Source organism: Mobula hypostoma, chromosome 12, assembly GCF_963921235.1.
Source record: "Mobula hypostoma chromosome 12, sMobHyp1.1, whole genome shotgun sequence".
NCBI lineage: Eukaryota > Metazoa > Chordata > Chondrichthyes > Myliobatiformes > Myliobatidae > Mobula > Mobula hypostoma.
In genome coordinates, this window is record NC_086108.1 from 6,523,998 (window position 1) to 6,539,148 (window position 15,151).

Below are 15,151 nucleotides of genomic sequence, written 5' to 3' on the forward strand. Positions count from 1 at the left end.
GACTCTGGCAACCTCTGCGATGACACTAGTGCTAGGCTATATTGGTGCTTGCCCTTCTCTTGGACTACATCAGTGATGTGGAGAGGGGGAACCTGCTGCAGGGGCAACAGCCGGTTCTTCAAATCTTCCCACCCAGGCTTGCACCCTGGAGAGGACACAGTCCACCAGAGGCACAAACCCGTGAGCCCCTGGGCTCGATGGCTGCCTACTACTATATGTACTTTGATAATAAAATTTACTTAGAACTCTGAACACTGGCCCCAGGTTGGGCTGTTGTTAAGGCCAGTCATGATGGGTATAATATCCATGAATCAGGAGCAGAAATAGGTTTAATATCACCAGCATACGTCGTGAAACTTGTCTTTGCAGCAGCAGTACAATGCAATACATAATAATAGAAAATGCGAATTACTGTAAGTGAGTGTGTGTCTACTTTTATATATATATATATATAAATCTATTTTATATGATGGTAACAATGAGAAGAGGGCACGTCCTGGGAGATGGGGGTCCTTAATGATGGATGCCACCTTTTTGAGGCATTGTTCCTTGAGAAAGAGGGCTCTACTGGTAAAGAATGGCATCAGATCAGTGGAAAGACGTGACATAGGATCGGAAGAAGTTGAATCCTTGTGGGTTGAGTTAAAAAAACTGCAAGGGTAAAAGGACCCTGATGACAGTTATATACAGGCCTCCCTACAGTAGGTGGGATGTGGAGGACAGATTACAACAAGAAATAGAAAATGCATGTCAAAAGAGCAATGTCTTGATATAGTCATGGGAGATTTTAACATACAGGTCGATTGGGTTAAATCGGGTTGGTAATGAATCTCAAGAGAGTGAGTTTGTTGAATGTCTACTAGATGGCTTTTTAGAGCAGTTTGTCATTGACTCTGTTAGGGGATCAGCTCTACTGGATTGGGTACTCTGTAATGAACCAGAGGCGATTAGGGAGCTTAAGGTAAGAGAGTCCTTGGGAGCCAGTGATCACAATATGATTGAGTTCACTTGAAATTTGATAGGGATAAGTAAAGTTTGATGTAGCAGCATTTCCGTGGTACAGAAGTTACAGAGGAGTTGGCCAAAGTAACTTGGAAGGAGATGCTAGCAGGGATGACAGCAGAGCAACAATGGTGTGAGTTTCAGGGAAAAATGAGGAACGTGCAGGAGAGATGTATTCCAAAAACAAAGAAATCCTCAAACAGCAAAATAGTACAATGGTGGCAGACAAAGGAAGTCAAAACTAATGTAAAAACAAAAGACAGGGCATACAACAAAGCAAAAATTAAGCAGTGAGTGGGAATAAAAGGATCCTTATCTGATTGGCTGCCAGTGACAAGGGTTGGTGTTGGGACCACTTCTTTTTATGCTGTATATCAGTGATTTAGATGATGGAATAGATCATTGCCATGTTTGAGGATGATACGAAGATTAGTGGAGGGGCATGGCAGGTAATGTTGAGGAAACAGGTAGGCTGAAGAAGGACTTAGACAGATTAAGAGAATGGGCAAGAAAGTGGCAAATGGAAATACAATTTGGAAAATGCATAGTTATGCACTTTGGTAGTAGAAATAAATGTGTAGACTATTTTCTAAACAGGGAGAAAATCCAAAAATCTAAGATGCAAAGAGACTTGGAAGTACTTGTGCAGAACAGCCTAAAGGTTAACTTGCAGGTTGAGTCGGTGGTGAGGAAGGCAAATGCAATATTAAGCATTCATTTCAAGAGGTGTTGAATACAAGAGCAGGGATGTGAGGCTGAGGCTTTATAAGGAACTGGCGAGGCCCCACCTTGAGTATTGTGAACAGTTTTGGGCTCCTCATCTAAGAAAAGATGTGCTAGCATTAGGGAGTCCAGAGACGGTTTACAAGGATGATTCCAGGAATGAAAGGGTTATCATACGAGGAACGTTTGATGGCTCTGGGTCTGTACTCACTGGAATTCAGAAAGATGGGGTGGGGGAATCTCATTAAGTCCTTTCGAACGTTAAAAGGCCTAGACAAAGTAGACGTGAAAAGGATGTTTCCCTTGGCTGGGGAGTCTAGGACAAGAGGGCACAGCCTCTGGATAGAGGGGCGTCCATTTAAAACAGAGATGCAGAGAAGTTTCTTCAGTCAGAGGGTGGTGTACTTGAGGAATTTGTTACCACAGGAGGCTGAGGAGGCCAGGTAGTTAGGTGTATTTAAGGCAGAGGTTGATAGATTCTTGATTGGACTGGGGAATGGGGTTGAGGGGAAAAAGGCTCAGACATGATTGAATGGCAGAGTAGACTCAATGGGTCAAATGGCCCAATTCTGCTCCTGTGTTTTATGGTCTAAGATATCCTGGATACTATGGAGAGTAGTGCCCATGATGGAGCTGACTAAGTTCACAATTCTATGCAGCTTACTTCAATCTCGTGAACTCTACCCCACTATTTTACTCTCTGTTTACACTAATTTATATTTTTAATTTTTTCTTTTTGTAACTCGTGGAAATGTTTAGGTATTGCGCTGCCCTGCTGCCACAATACAACAGATTTCACAACGTATGTCATCGATAATAAACCTGATTCTGATACAAACAGGAGCACCTCAGATTCCCCTTGAGCCTGCCTCCTCATTTATGAATATAAAGCTCAAAGCAAGTTTATTATCAATGTACATCTATGTCACCATATACAACCCTGAGATCATTTTCCTGTGGGTATACTCAACAATTCCCCAATAGAATAATAACCTTAATGGAATCAATGGAAGACCGCACCAACTTCGGCGTTCAACCGAAACACAAAAGACAACAAACCCTGCAGATGAAAAAAGAAAGAAATAATAATAAATAAATATTGAGAGTGTGAGATGAAGTGTTCTTGAAAATGGGTCCATATATTTTGGGAACGTTTCAGTGAGGAGGCGAGTGAAGTTGTCCCTTTGGTTCAAGAGCTTGGTGGCTGAGGGGTAATAACTGTTCCTGAACCTGGTGGTGTGGGACCTGAGGCTCATTGTGGTGAGTGAAGTTATCCACACTGGTTCAGGAGCCTGATGGTCGAGGGGTAATAACTGTTCCTGAACCTGGTGGTGTGGGACCTGAGGCTCATTGTGGTGAGTGAAGTTATCCACACTGGTTCAGGAGCCTGATGGTTGTGGGGTAATAACTGTTCCTGAACCTGGTGGTGTGGGACCTGAGGCTCATTGTGGTGAGTGAAGTTATCCACACTGGTTCAGGAGCCTGATGGTTGTGGGGTAATAACTGTTCCTGAACCTGGTGGTGTGGGACCTGAGGCTCATTGTGGTGAGTGAAGTTATCCACACTGGTTCAGGAGCCTGATGGTTGTGGGGTAATAACTGTTCCTGAACCTGGTGGTGTGGGACCTGAGGCTCATTGTGGTGAGTGAAGTTATCCACACTGGTTCAGGAGCCTGATGGTTGTGGGGTAATAACTGTTCCTGAACCTGGTGGTGTGGGACCTGAGGCTCATTGTGGTGACTGAAGTTATCCACACTGGTTCAGGAGTCTGATGGTTGTGGAGTAATAACTGTTCCTGAACCTGGTGGTGTGGGACCTGAGGCTCATTGTGGTGAGTGAAGTTATCCACACTGGTTCAGGAGCCTGATAGTTGTCGGATAATAAGCTGTTCCTGAACCTGGTGGTGTGGGACCTGAGGCTCATTGTGGTGAGTGAAGTTATCCACACTGGTTCAGGAGCCTGATGGTTGTGGGGTAATAACTGTTCCTGAACCTGGTGGTGTGGGACCTGAGGCTCATTGTGGTGACTGAAGTTATCCACACTGGTTCAGGAGTCTGATGGTTGTGGAGTAATAACTGTTCCTGAACCTGGTGGTGTGGGACCTGAGGCTCATTGTGGTGAGTGAAGTTATCCACACTGGTTCAGGAGCCTGATAGTTGTCGGATAATAAGCTGTTCCTGAACCTGGTGGTGTGGGACCTGAGGCTCATTGTGGTGAGTGAAGTTATCCACACTGGTTCAGGAGCCTGATGGTTGTGGGGTAATAACTGTTCCTGAACCTGGTGGTGTGGGACCTGAGGCTCATTGTGGTGAGTGAAGTTATCCACACTGGTTCAGGAGCCTGATGGTTGTGGGGTAATAACTGTTCCTGAACCTGGTGGTGTGGGACCTGAGGCTCATTGTGGTGAGTGAAGTTATCCACACTGGTTCAGGAGCCTGATGGTTGTGGGGTAATAACTGTTCCTGAACCTGGTGGTGTGGGACCTGAGGCTCATTGTGGTGAGTGAAGTTATCCACACTGGTTCAGGAGCCTGATGGTTGTGGGGTAATAACTGTTCCTGAACCTGGTGGTGTGGGACCTGAGGCTCATTGTGGTGAGTGAAGTTATCCACACTGGTTCAGGAGCCTGATGGTTGTCGGATAATAAGCTGTTCCTGAACCTGGTGGTGTGGGACCTGAGGCTCATTGTGGTGAGTGAAGTTATCCACACTGGTTCAGGAGCCTGATGGTTGTGGGGTAATAACTGTTCCTGAACCTGGTGGTGTGGGACCTGAGGCTCATTGTGGTGAGTGAAGTTATCCACACTGGTTCAGGAGCCTGATGGTTGTGGGGTAATAACTGTTCCTGAACCTGGTGGTGTGGGACCTGAGGCTCATTGTGGTGAGTGAAGTTATCCACACTGGTTCAGGAGCCTGATGGTTGTGGGGTAATAACTGTTACTGAACCTGGTGGTGTGGGACCTGAGGCTCATTGTGGTGAGTGAAGTTATCCACACTGGTTCAGGAGCCTGATGGTTGTCGGATAATAAGCTGTTCCTGAACCTGGTGGTGTGGGACCTGAGGCTCATTGTGGTGAGTGAAGTTATCCACACTGGTTCAGGAGCCTGATGGTTGTGGGGTAATAACTGTTCCTGAACCTGGTGGTGTGGGACCTGAGGCTCATTGTGGTGAGTGAAGTTATCCACACTGGTTCAGGAGCCTGATGGTTGTGGGGTAATAACTGTTCCTGAACCTGGTGGTGTGGGACCTGAGGCTCATTGTGGTGAGTGAAGTTATCCACACTGGTTCAGGAGCCTGATGGTTGTCGGATAATAAGCTGTTCCTGAACCTGGTGGTGTGGGACCTGAGGCTCATTGTGGTGAGTGAAGTTATCCACACTGGTTCAGGAGCCTGATGGTTGTGGGGTAATAACTGTTCCTGAACCTGGTGGTGTGGGACCTGAGGCTCATTGTGGTGAGTGAAGTTATCCACACTGGTTCAGGAGCCTGATGGTTGTGGGGTAATAACTGTTCCTGAACCTGGTGGTGTGGGACCTGAGGCTCATTGTGGTGAGTGAAGTTATCCACACTGGTTCAGGAGCCTGATGGTTGTGGGGTAATAACTGTTCCTGAACCTGGTGGTGTGGGACCTGAGGCTCATTGTGGTGAGTGAAGTTATCCACACTGGTTCAGGAGCCTGATGGTTGTCGGATAATAAGCTGTTCCTGAACCTGGTGGTGTGGGACCTGAGGCTCATTGTGGTGAGTGAAGTTATCCACACTGGTTCAGGAGCCTGATGGTTGTGGGGTAATAACTGTTCCTGAACCTGGTGGTGTGGGACCTGAGGCTCATTGTGATGAGTGAAGTTACCCACACTGGTTCAGGAGCCTGATGGTTGTGGGGTAATAACTGTTCCTGAACCTGGTGGCGTGAGTCCTGAGGCTCCTGTACCGCTTTCCTGATGGCAGCATGGCTAATCCAAGACATGAGAAAGTCTGCAGATCCTGAAAATCCAAAGCGACATACACAAGATGCTGGAGGAACTCAATGGGTTAGGCTGTGTCTATGAAAATGAATAGATAGCTGATGTTTCAGGTCAGGACCCTTCTTCAGGACCTGAAGTAGTTCCTGAAGTAGCGACTTGTATGAACCTACTCCATGATCAATCTAACCCTTCCCTCGTGAATCAAACATTTGCTGATCTGTTTATTTTTCTATTTGGGATCAGAATTATAAATCTTAGCTGACCTTGGAGGGGAGTTGGGTGATCCTGTACACCTGTGCCTGTGGTTCCGGGAAGGTGACGGGTGCCAGGTTTGAGAGCTGCTCACAGGAGGGTGCCCGCTTGCCTTGATCACCAGCAGACAGGCAGTGTGTGTCTTTGCCCATTTGTGTGAAGAGCAACCATAGAGTCATAGAGCACTACAGCATGGATACACACCCTTCGGCCCATCTACTCCATGCTGGATATTTTATTCTGCTCCATCCCATCCACCTGCACCCGGGCCATAGCTCTCCGTACACCTTCCGTCCATGTACTTATCCAAACCTCTCTGCTGAAGAAGCTGGGCTTACTGCAGCCTGCTTCAGCCACCCAGGGAAGAAGGCGTCAGAGGCAGTGTGCGGAGATGGTGCACGATCCAGCAAGTGGTGGAAGTGATAGGCTTGGATGTTTTTATTATGATGGTTGTCATCATCATAGCTTGTCACACCAGACAGCCAGCCACTTTAGTGTTGTTTGGTTGATGTTGAGCAGGTCAGTGTCAGCTAAATCAGGTGAGAGTGGGCAGTTGCACAGAACGTGTTCAATGTTCTGCACCCTTTCGCCACACGCACAGGATTCGCTGGTCTTTAAACCCCACTTCACCATATTGTCTCCTGTCCTACAAACTCCCGCTCTCGCTCTGTTGAGAGTACACCACTTCCGTCTGTCAAGCAGTGCCCCGTCTGGTAACATTCCTGTGGGGTCTTGCACTGTATTGTCTGGTGGGGTTCTGGCTTCTGTTTGTTGCCAGAAGTCAATCTTGTATGTTTGGGGGGGATGTTCCGTGCGGTAGTTCCTCCACTGTAGCAAAGCTTTTCCTCGATTTTAGGCGGTTGGAAGCTGACACATGATGATGTAGTGGGTGCCGTGGATCCAAGTTCTGTTTACCTCTTTCAATTTTTGTTGTATTGTGTCTTCGGATCTCTGGGGAAGCAATGTCTGCAAGTCTGTAAATGATGTTAGTGGGTGTGGGGCGCAGTGTGCCCGTGATTATTCGGCAGGCTTCGTTAAGCAACGGGTCTATTTTCTTCGCATGGGCTGATCTGCCCCACACAGGTGCACAGTATTTTGCAGGTGCATAGCAGAGTGCGAGGGCAGTTGATCTAAGTGTGTGAGCATTAGCTCCCCATTTCGTGCCTGCTAATTTTTTCATTATGATCATTTTTAATTATAAGATCCTGTTGGACATCGGTACTGTGGAACACTGTGAGTCCGGTTCACTGGTTCATTGGTGAGACCAACAGCAGGGGAGCTGCATGGCTTCGAAGGTAGCGCGGACCAGCTCCTCATGCCTCAGGGCCGCCCGTTGCAGGCTTCAGGGAAGGAGAGTGAGAGCTGGCTTTGTGCTGTCGGACTCCGTACTGGGTTGGGGACTAACCTGTCCTGTCGGTGCTGCTCTCCTGTGTTCACTCGGTGGAAGACAAGTTGGAACTGTAGCTGCCCGTGAGCGATATGAGGAACTGCTGCAGGCTTGTTCCTGCGGAAACATGGCTCCAGGGTAGCATCCTGGCACCATCAGGCTACAGGATAAAGCGTGCAGGGATGTGGACTATATTAACATTATTATTATTTTGTAACTGTGTCTTTCTGCTGTCATGATGATATGTGCGTGTTTCATACCTTGGCCCCGGAGGAATCCTGTTTCTTTGGACTTTATTCGGGGGTATGGTTGACAATTAAACTTGAATTTGAACTAATTGTTGTAATTGATCCCACATCCATCACTTGTGCTGGCAGCTCTTTCCACACTCCCATCACCCTCTGAGTGAAGAGGTTTCTCCTCAAGTACCCTTCGATACTTCACCTTTCACTCCTAACCAATGACTTCAGTGGGAAAAGCCTGAGGTCATGGGCAAAGCAGTTACCAGACAAAGTCGTCATGCACCCAGACAGGATACCTTCGCTATAGCAAATTGATCTAAAGAGGAGTTTGGTGAACCTGTACACCTGTACCTGTGGTGAGAGGTCCCAGGTCTAAGAGCAGCACCGCAGGTCGTGGTTTGACGGCAGGACACGTCAATGAAAGGTGCACATGTGAGCGCGATCCTTACCCTGATCACCAGCACACAGGCTGTGTGTGGCTTTGTTCACCTCATGTGAAGAGCAATGGTCTTTGCCTAAGAGTATTAACTATGAACTTAAGTGTTATTCTTAAGGTGTTATATTTAAATGCATGCAGCATAAGGAATAAGGTGGATGATCTTGTCATACAGCTACAGATTGGCAGGTATGATATTGTGGCCATCACTGAGACGTGGCTAAAGGATGCATGTCTCTGGGAGCTGAACGTCCAAGGATACACGGTGTATCGGAAGGATAGGAAGGTAGACAGAGGGGGAGGCGTGGCTTTGTTGGTAAGAAATGATATTAAATCATTAGAAAGAGGTGATATAGGATCAGAAGGTGCAGAATCTTTATGGGTTGAGCTAAGAAATTGCAGGGGTAAAAGGACCCTGATGGCAGTTATTTATAGGCCTCCAAACAGCTGCAGGGATGTAGACTACAAATTACAACTGGAAATAGAAAAGGCTTGTCAGAAGGGCAGTGTTATGATAATTGTGGGGGATTTTAACATGCGAGTGGATTGGGAAAATCAGGTCGGCACTGGATCTCAAGAGAGAGAATTTGTAGAATGTCTGCGAGATGGCTTTTTAGAACAGCTTGTTGTTGAGCCCACTAGGGGATCGGCTGTACTGGATTGGGTATTGTGTAATGAACTAGAGATGATTAGAGAGATTGAGGTGAAGGAACCCTTAGGAGGCAGTGATCATAACATGATTGAGTTCACTGTGAAATTTGAAAAAGAGAAGCCGAAATCTGATGTGTCGGTATTTCAGTGGAGTAAAGGAAATTACAGTGGCATGAGAGAGGAACTGGCCAAAGTTGACTGGAAAGGGATACTAGTGGAAAGGACGGCAGAGCAGCAGTGGCTGGAGTTTATGCGAGAAGTGAGGAAGGTGCAAGACAGGTATATTCCAAAAAAGAAGAAATTTTCAAATGGAAAAAGGATGCAACAGTGGTTGACAAGAGAAGTCAAAGCCAAAGTTAAAGCAAAGGAGAGGGCATACAAGGAAGCAAAAATTAGTGGGAAGACAGAGGATTGGGAAGTTTTTAAAAGCTTACAAAAGAAAACTAAGAAGGTCATTAAGAGGGAAAAGGTTAACTATGAAAGGAAGCTAGCAAATAATATCAAAGAGGATACTAAAAGCTTTTTCAAGTATATGAAGAGTAAAAGACAGGTGAGAGTAGATATAGGACCGATAGAAAATGATGCTGGAGAAATTGTAATGGGAGATAAGGAGATGGCAGAGGAACTGAACGAGTATTTTGCATCAGTCTTCACTGAGGAAGACATCAGCAGTATACCGGACACTCAAGGGTGTCAGGGAAGAGAAGTGTGCGCAGTCACAATTACAACAGAGAAAGTACTCAGGAAGCTGAATAGTCTAAAGGTAGGTAAATCTCCCAGACCAGATGGAATGCACCCTCGTGTTCAGAAGGAAGTAGCTGTGGAGATTGCGGAGGCATTAGCGATGATCTTTCAAAAGTCGCTAGATTCTGGCATGGTTCCGGAGGACTGGAAAATTGCAAATGTCACTCCGCTATTTAAGAAGGGGGCAAGGAAGCAAAAAGGAAATTATAGACCTGTTAGCTTGACATCAGTGGTTGGGAAGTTGTTGGAGTTGATTGTCAAGGATGAGGTTACTGAGGACCTGGAGGCATATGACAAGATAGGCAGAACTCAGCATGGTTTCCTTAAAGGAAAATTCTGCCTGACAAACCTATTACAATTTTTTGAGGAAATTATCAGTAGGCTAGACAAGGGGGATGCAGTGAATGTTGTATATTTGGATTTTCAGAAGGCCTTTGACAAGGTTGTTGTTGTGGTTGTTCGTCCATCGTTGACGTCGATGAGGACCTCGACACCATAATGATGGTGTCGAGACTAGCGCGTGATTTGGATTTAAGTGAGGGAGAGTTTGACAAGGTGCCATACATGAGGCTACTTAACAAGGTAAGAGCCCATGGAATTACAGGAAAGTTACATACATGGATAGACCGTTGGCTGATTGTCGGGAAACAGAGAGTGGGAATAAAGGGATCCTATTCTGGTTGGCTGCCGGTTACCAGTGGTGTTCCACAGGGGTTCGTGTTGGGGCCGCTTCTTTTTAACATTGTACATCAACGATTTGGATTATGGAATAGATGGCTTTGTGGCTAAGTTTGCTGACAATACGAAGATAGGTGGAGGGGCCGGTAGTGCTGAGGAAACGGAGAGTCTGCAGAGAGACTTGGATAGATTGGAAGAATGGGCAAAGAAGTGGCAAATGAAGTACAATGTTGGAAAGTGTATGGTTATGCACTTTGGCAGAAGTAATAAACGGGCAGACTATTATTTAAATGGGGAAAGAATTCAAACTTCGGAGATGCAACGGGACTTGGGAGTCCTCGTGCAGGATACCCTTAAGGTTAACCTCCAGGTTGAGTCGGTGGTGAAGAAGGTGAATGCAATGTTGGCATTCATTTCTAGAGGAATAGAGTATAGGAGCAGAGATGTGATGTTGAGGCTCTGGTGAGACCTCAGTTGGAATACTGTGGGCAGTTTTGGGCGCCTTATTTAAGAAAGGATGTGCTGATGTTGGAGAGGGTACAGAGAAGATTCACTAGAATGATTCCGGGAATGAGAGGGTTAACATATGAGGAACGTTTGTCCGCTCTTGGACTGTATTCCTTGGAGTTTAGAAGAATGAGGGGAGACCTCATAGAAACATTTTGAATGTTGAAAGGCATGGACAGACTGGATGTGGCAAAGTTGTTTCCCATGATGGGGGAGTCTCGTACGAGAGGGCATGACTTAAGGATTGAAGGACGCCCATTCAGAACAGAGATGCGAAGAAATTTTTTTAGTCAGAGGGTGGTGAATCTATGGAATTTGTTGCCACAGGCGGCAGTGGAGGCCAAGTCATTGGGTGTATTTAAGGCAGAGATTGATAGGTATCTGAGTAGCCAGGGCATCAAAGGTTATGGTGAGAAGGCGGGGGAGTGGGACTAAATGGGAGAATGGATCAGCTCATGATAAAATAGCGGAGCAGACTTGATGGGCCGGATGGCCAACTTCTGCTCCTTTATCTTATGGTCTTATGGAACCAGCTGTCGATAGTTCAGCTGGTAGGACGCAGGGGCACAGCTGTCATTCTTTGTGTGTTAACAAATTACTAGCAAGTACTCCATTTCAATGCTGCTGTTTCATGCTGCAGAGTTCACAGACGCCTTGCTTAATGCCATTGGTCCACGTCATTAAAAAGGTTGGGAACCCCTGCCGCAGACATTTGAAACAAAGCTGTAAATAGACCATAAGACATAGGAGCAGAATTAGGCCATTCAGCCCATCGAATCTCCTCTATCATTCCATCACGGCTGATTTATTACCCCTCTCGACCCCAGTATCCTGCCTTCTCCTCGTAACCTTTGACTCCTTGACTGATCAAGAACCTATCAACCTCTGCTTTAAATATACCAAATTACTTGGCCTCCACAGCCGTCTGAGGCGATGAATTCCACAGATTCACCGCCCTCTGGCTAAAGAAATTCCTCTTCATCTCTGATCTAAATAGATTTCTCTCTGTTCTGAGGCTGTGACTTCTGGTCCTAGACTCCCCCACTATAGGAAACCTCCTGTGCACATCCAGTTTGTCTAGGCCTTTCAATATCCACGGCACCCACTACATCATCATGTGTCAGCTTCCAACCGCCTAAAATCGAGGAAAAGCTTTGCTACAGTGGAGGAACTACCACACGGAACATCCCCCAAACATACAAGATTGACCTCTGGCAACAAACAGAAGCCAGAACCCCACCAAACAATACAGTACAAGACCCCACAGAAATGTTACCAGACGGGGCACTGCTTGATAGACGGAAGTGGTGTACTCTCAACAGAGCGAGAGCGGGAGTTTGTAGGACAGGAGACAATATGGTGAAGTGGGGTTTAAAGACCAGCGAATCCTGTGAGTGTGGCGAAAGGGGGCAGAACATCGAACACGTTCTGCGCAACTGCCCACTCTCACCTGATTTAGCTGACACTGACCTGCTCAACATCAACCAAACAACACTAGAGTGGCTGGCTGTCTGGTGTGACAAGCTATGATGATGATAATATTCAGTAGCTTTCAGTGAAATCAAAATCAGATTCAGGATCACTGGCATATGTCGTGAAACTTGTTAACTTTGCGGCAGCAGTACAATACAATACATGATAATAGAGAAAAAAACTGAATTACAGTGTGTGAGTGTGTGTGTGTGTGTGTGTGTGTCTATACAGTATAATAGTTGAATAAGAAGTGCAAAAATAGAAATAAAAACTGAGGTAGTGCCAAGGGTTCAATGTCCATTCAGAAATCAGATGGCAGAGGGGAAGAAGCTGTTCCTGACTTGTCGAGTGTGTGTCTTCAGGCTCCTGTACCTCCTCCCTGATGGTAGCAATGAGATCAGGGCATGTGCTAGGTAATTGGGGGGTCTTTAATGATGGATGCTGCCTTTTTAACTCCAGTGAGTACAGGCCCAGAGCCATCAAATGCTCCTCATACATTAACCCTTACATTCCTGTGGACCTAGTACTGATAGTGTTTAACCCCTTATTCTCCAGGTTCAGCCCGACCTTGTACACTGCCCCCTTCCGCCTGCTGAAGATTCCAGGGAATTGTTTAACAAGTACAGTGGGCCGGTGAGTTTGTATGCAGTTCCTCACCAGACTTCCTCTGCCCTCTTTCAGGCTGCAGCCTTCCACGCTGGACAGACTTCTCCTTCGGGCTCATCCACCTGGTGTGGAACTGGAATTGGTTTTATTATTGTCAAATTTTGTCTTGCGTCTCTGTTTGATTTCTGATCCTTGGATGTTCTTCCAGGAATGACGAGAAGTCTTAGTTCCCAGATTTCAGTTCATATTAAAATACAGGCAACATACAAAGAGCTGAGAGATGATGATGCAAAGACAGAAGAATAAAGAAGCTAAGCAAAGCGAAAGATGGTGCCTTAGATAGGAACAAACTAGTTAATAGTGTACAAAATTAAAACAATTACATCAAGTGGATAATGGGCTAATACCTAGCCAATGAAAAATGAGAGTGGTGATAAATCGTTAGTTTAGCTGCTATACCGCTTTCTGCCAGTGAGTGGGGATGGAAAAGTACTGTGAAAAGTACATGAGATTGTTAAAAATACAGAGCTTATAGAAAGTATTTTTTTAAAGTGATTTCCAACAATACAGATGAAAACATTACACAGTGGATGGAGGTAGAACATGGTAAAACAGAAAGCGGAATAAAGTACAGAGAAGATGGAGAGCAGGTAGACAAAGTGCAAGATCTAAATGAGGTAGATTGTGAGGTCAAAGGTCCATTATATCGAACAAGAATCTGATTACAGTGAGGTAGGAGCTGTCCTTGAGCCTGGTGGTACGTGCATTCAGACTTTTCTGTCTTCTGCCCGGTGGGAGAGGTAAGAAGAGAGAATGTCTGGGGTTGGAGAGGTCTTCAATTTTGACATCTGGATGCTTTACTGAGGTAGCAGGGAGTGATGGATCTCTGTTTAATATCTGACCCTTAGGGTTCTTCTGGGAGTCAAAAAATGGCAAGCAGTCTTAATTCTAACAGAAGTTTATTTTAGAGTACAAACCGACGTACAAATACTGAGCAAACTAAATAAAGAGCTGAGGTACGATGCTGAGCAGTGAATGCGAAGACAAGAAGCAAAAGAAAAGATGGCACCTCTGAAAATCAGTCACTTTTATAGATCAGAAATTCCTTTGATAGAGAGAAACTAGTTAATAGCCTACTTGATTAAAACAATTACATCACATGTGTAATGTGCTAAATCTTAGCCAATGAAAAAGGAGAAAGGTGATAAACTGTTTGTTTAGCTGCTATACAGCTTTCTGCCAGTGAGTGTGAGAAATACACAAGTTTGTTAAAAACTACAAATCTTATTTAAAAAAAACAGTGGTTTCCAACAATGCAGATTAAACCCTTACACGGTGTATTGAGCTAGAATGAGGTAATACAGAATAAAGTACAGGGAAGTTGGAGACTGGGTAGACAAAGTGCATGAACATAATGAGGTAGGTTGTGAGGCCAAGAGTCCATCTTACTGTACAAGAGATCTGACAGCGTTGGGACAGAAGCTGTACTTGAGCCTGCTGGGACGTGTTTTCAGGCTTTTCAATCTTCTGCCTGATGGGAGAGGGGAGAAGAGAGTGTGTCTGGGGTGGGTGATGTCTCCGACTTGAGGTCTGGCGGTGAGAAGTGTAGACAGAGGGGATCAGTGCACAAAAAATGGTCAAGCATACTTGGAGGGAAATGGACAGTCAACGTTCCTGAACTGAGAGATAAAGTTGACAGTTTAATACGTAGTGAAATTTGTTGTTATGCAGTAACGGTACATTGCCATACAAAATAATAAAAACTGTGAATTACAATAAGTATATAGAAAATAGTTAAATAAATAGTGCAAAAAAAGTAGTGAGGTAGTGTTGATGGGTTCAACGTCCATTCAGAAATCGGATGGCAGAGGGGAAGAAACTGTTCCTGAATCGCTGAGTGTGTGTCTTCAGGTTTCTGTACCTCCTCCCTGATGATAATAATGAGAACAAGGCATGCCCTGGGTGACGGGGGTCCTTCATGATGGATGCTGCCTTTTTGAGGCATCGCTCCTTGAAGATGTCCTGCATGCTGGGGAGGCTGGTGGCCATGATGGAGCATCTGAGTTTACAACTCTCTGCAGCTTATTTCGATCCTGTGCAGTGGTCACTCCACCCCCCCGCCATACTAGACAGTGATGCAGCCAGTTAGAATGCTCTCCATGGTACAACTGCAGAAATTTGCAATTTCCTCAACTCCTAATAAAATATAGCCGGTTGTTTGTAGCTGAATCAATATGTATTAACAATGTATGACGTGCTTCTGAAATAAATAACTTTCAAGTTGAAAAAGTACATTCGATCGTGTATTACAAGACCAGCAAAGATGAACCATCTTATAGAGATTCTTTTTAGAAAATTGATTAAACTAAATTAGCGATACAGCAGAATTATTAGTGAAGTCAGCGGTCAACAAAAAAATACCGTTCCCTTGGCTTACCCTCTCTCAACTCGACTAAACTGACTAAGGCAAAGTGAAAATACATAACTATA

The 15,151-nt window shown here is 45.4% G+C and overlaps 1 protein-coding gene across 4 annotated transcripts in view; it reads left to right on the top strand.

Annotated features, from left to right (window-relative positions):
• LOC134354589 (calpain-9-like) overlaps nucleotides 1-15,151 on the top strand; it is a 107,591-nt gene that overhangs the window by 52,551 nt on the left and 39,889 nt on the right. For 3 of the 4 annotated variants that reach the window (XR_010019855.1, XM_063063558.1, XM_063063559.1), the window contains exon 13: nucleotides 12,611-12,688. The exons of the other annotated variant lie outside the window; for it this stretch is intronic. Coding sequence is in view for 2 of the 3 variants with exons in the window: in XM_063063558.1 (XP_062919628.1) it covers nucleotides 12,611-12,688 (78 nt within the window). In the remaining variant the exon portion in view is untranslated. The remainder of the gene's footprint in view (nucleotides 1-12,610; nucleotides 12,689-15,151) is intronic. 4 annotated transcript variants of the gene reach the window in all.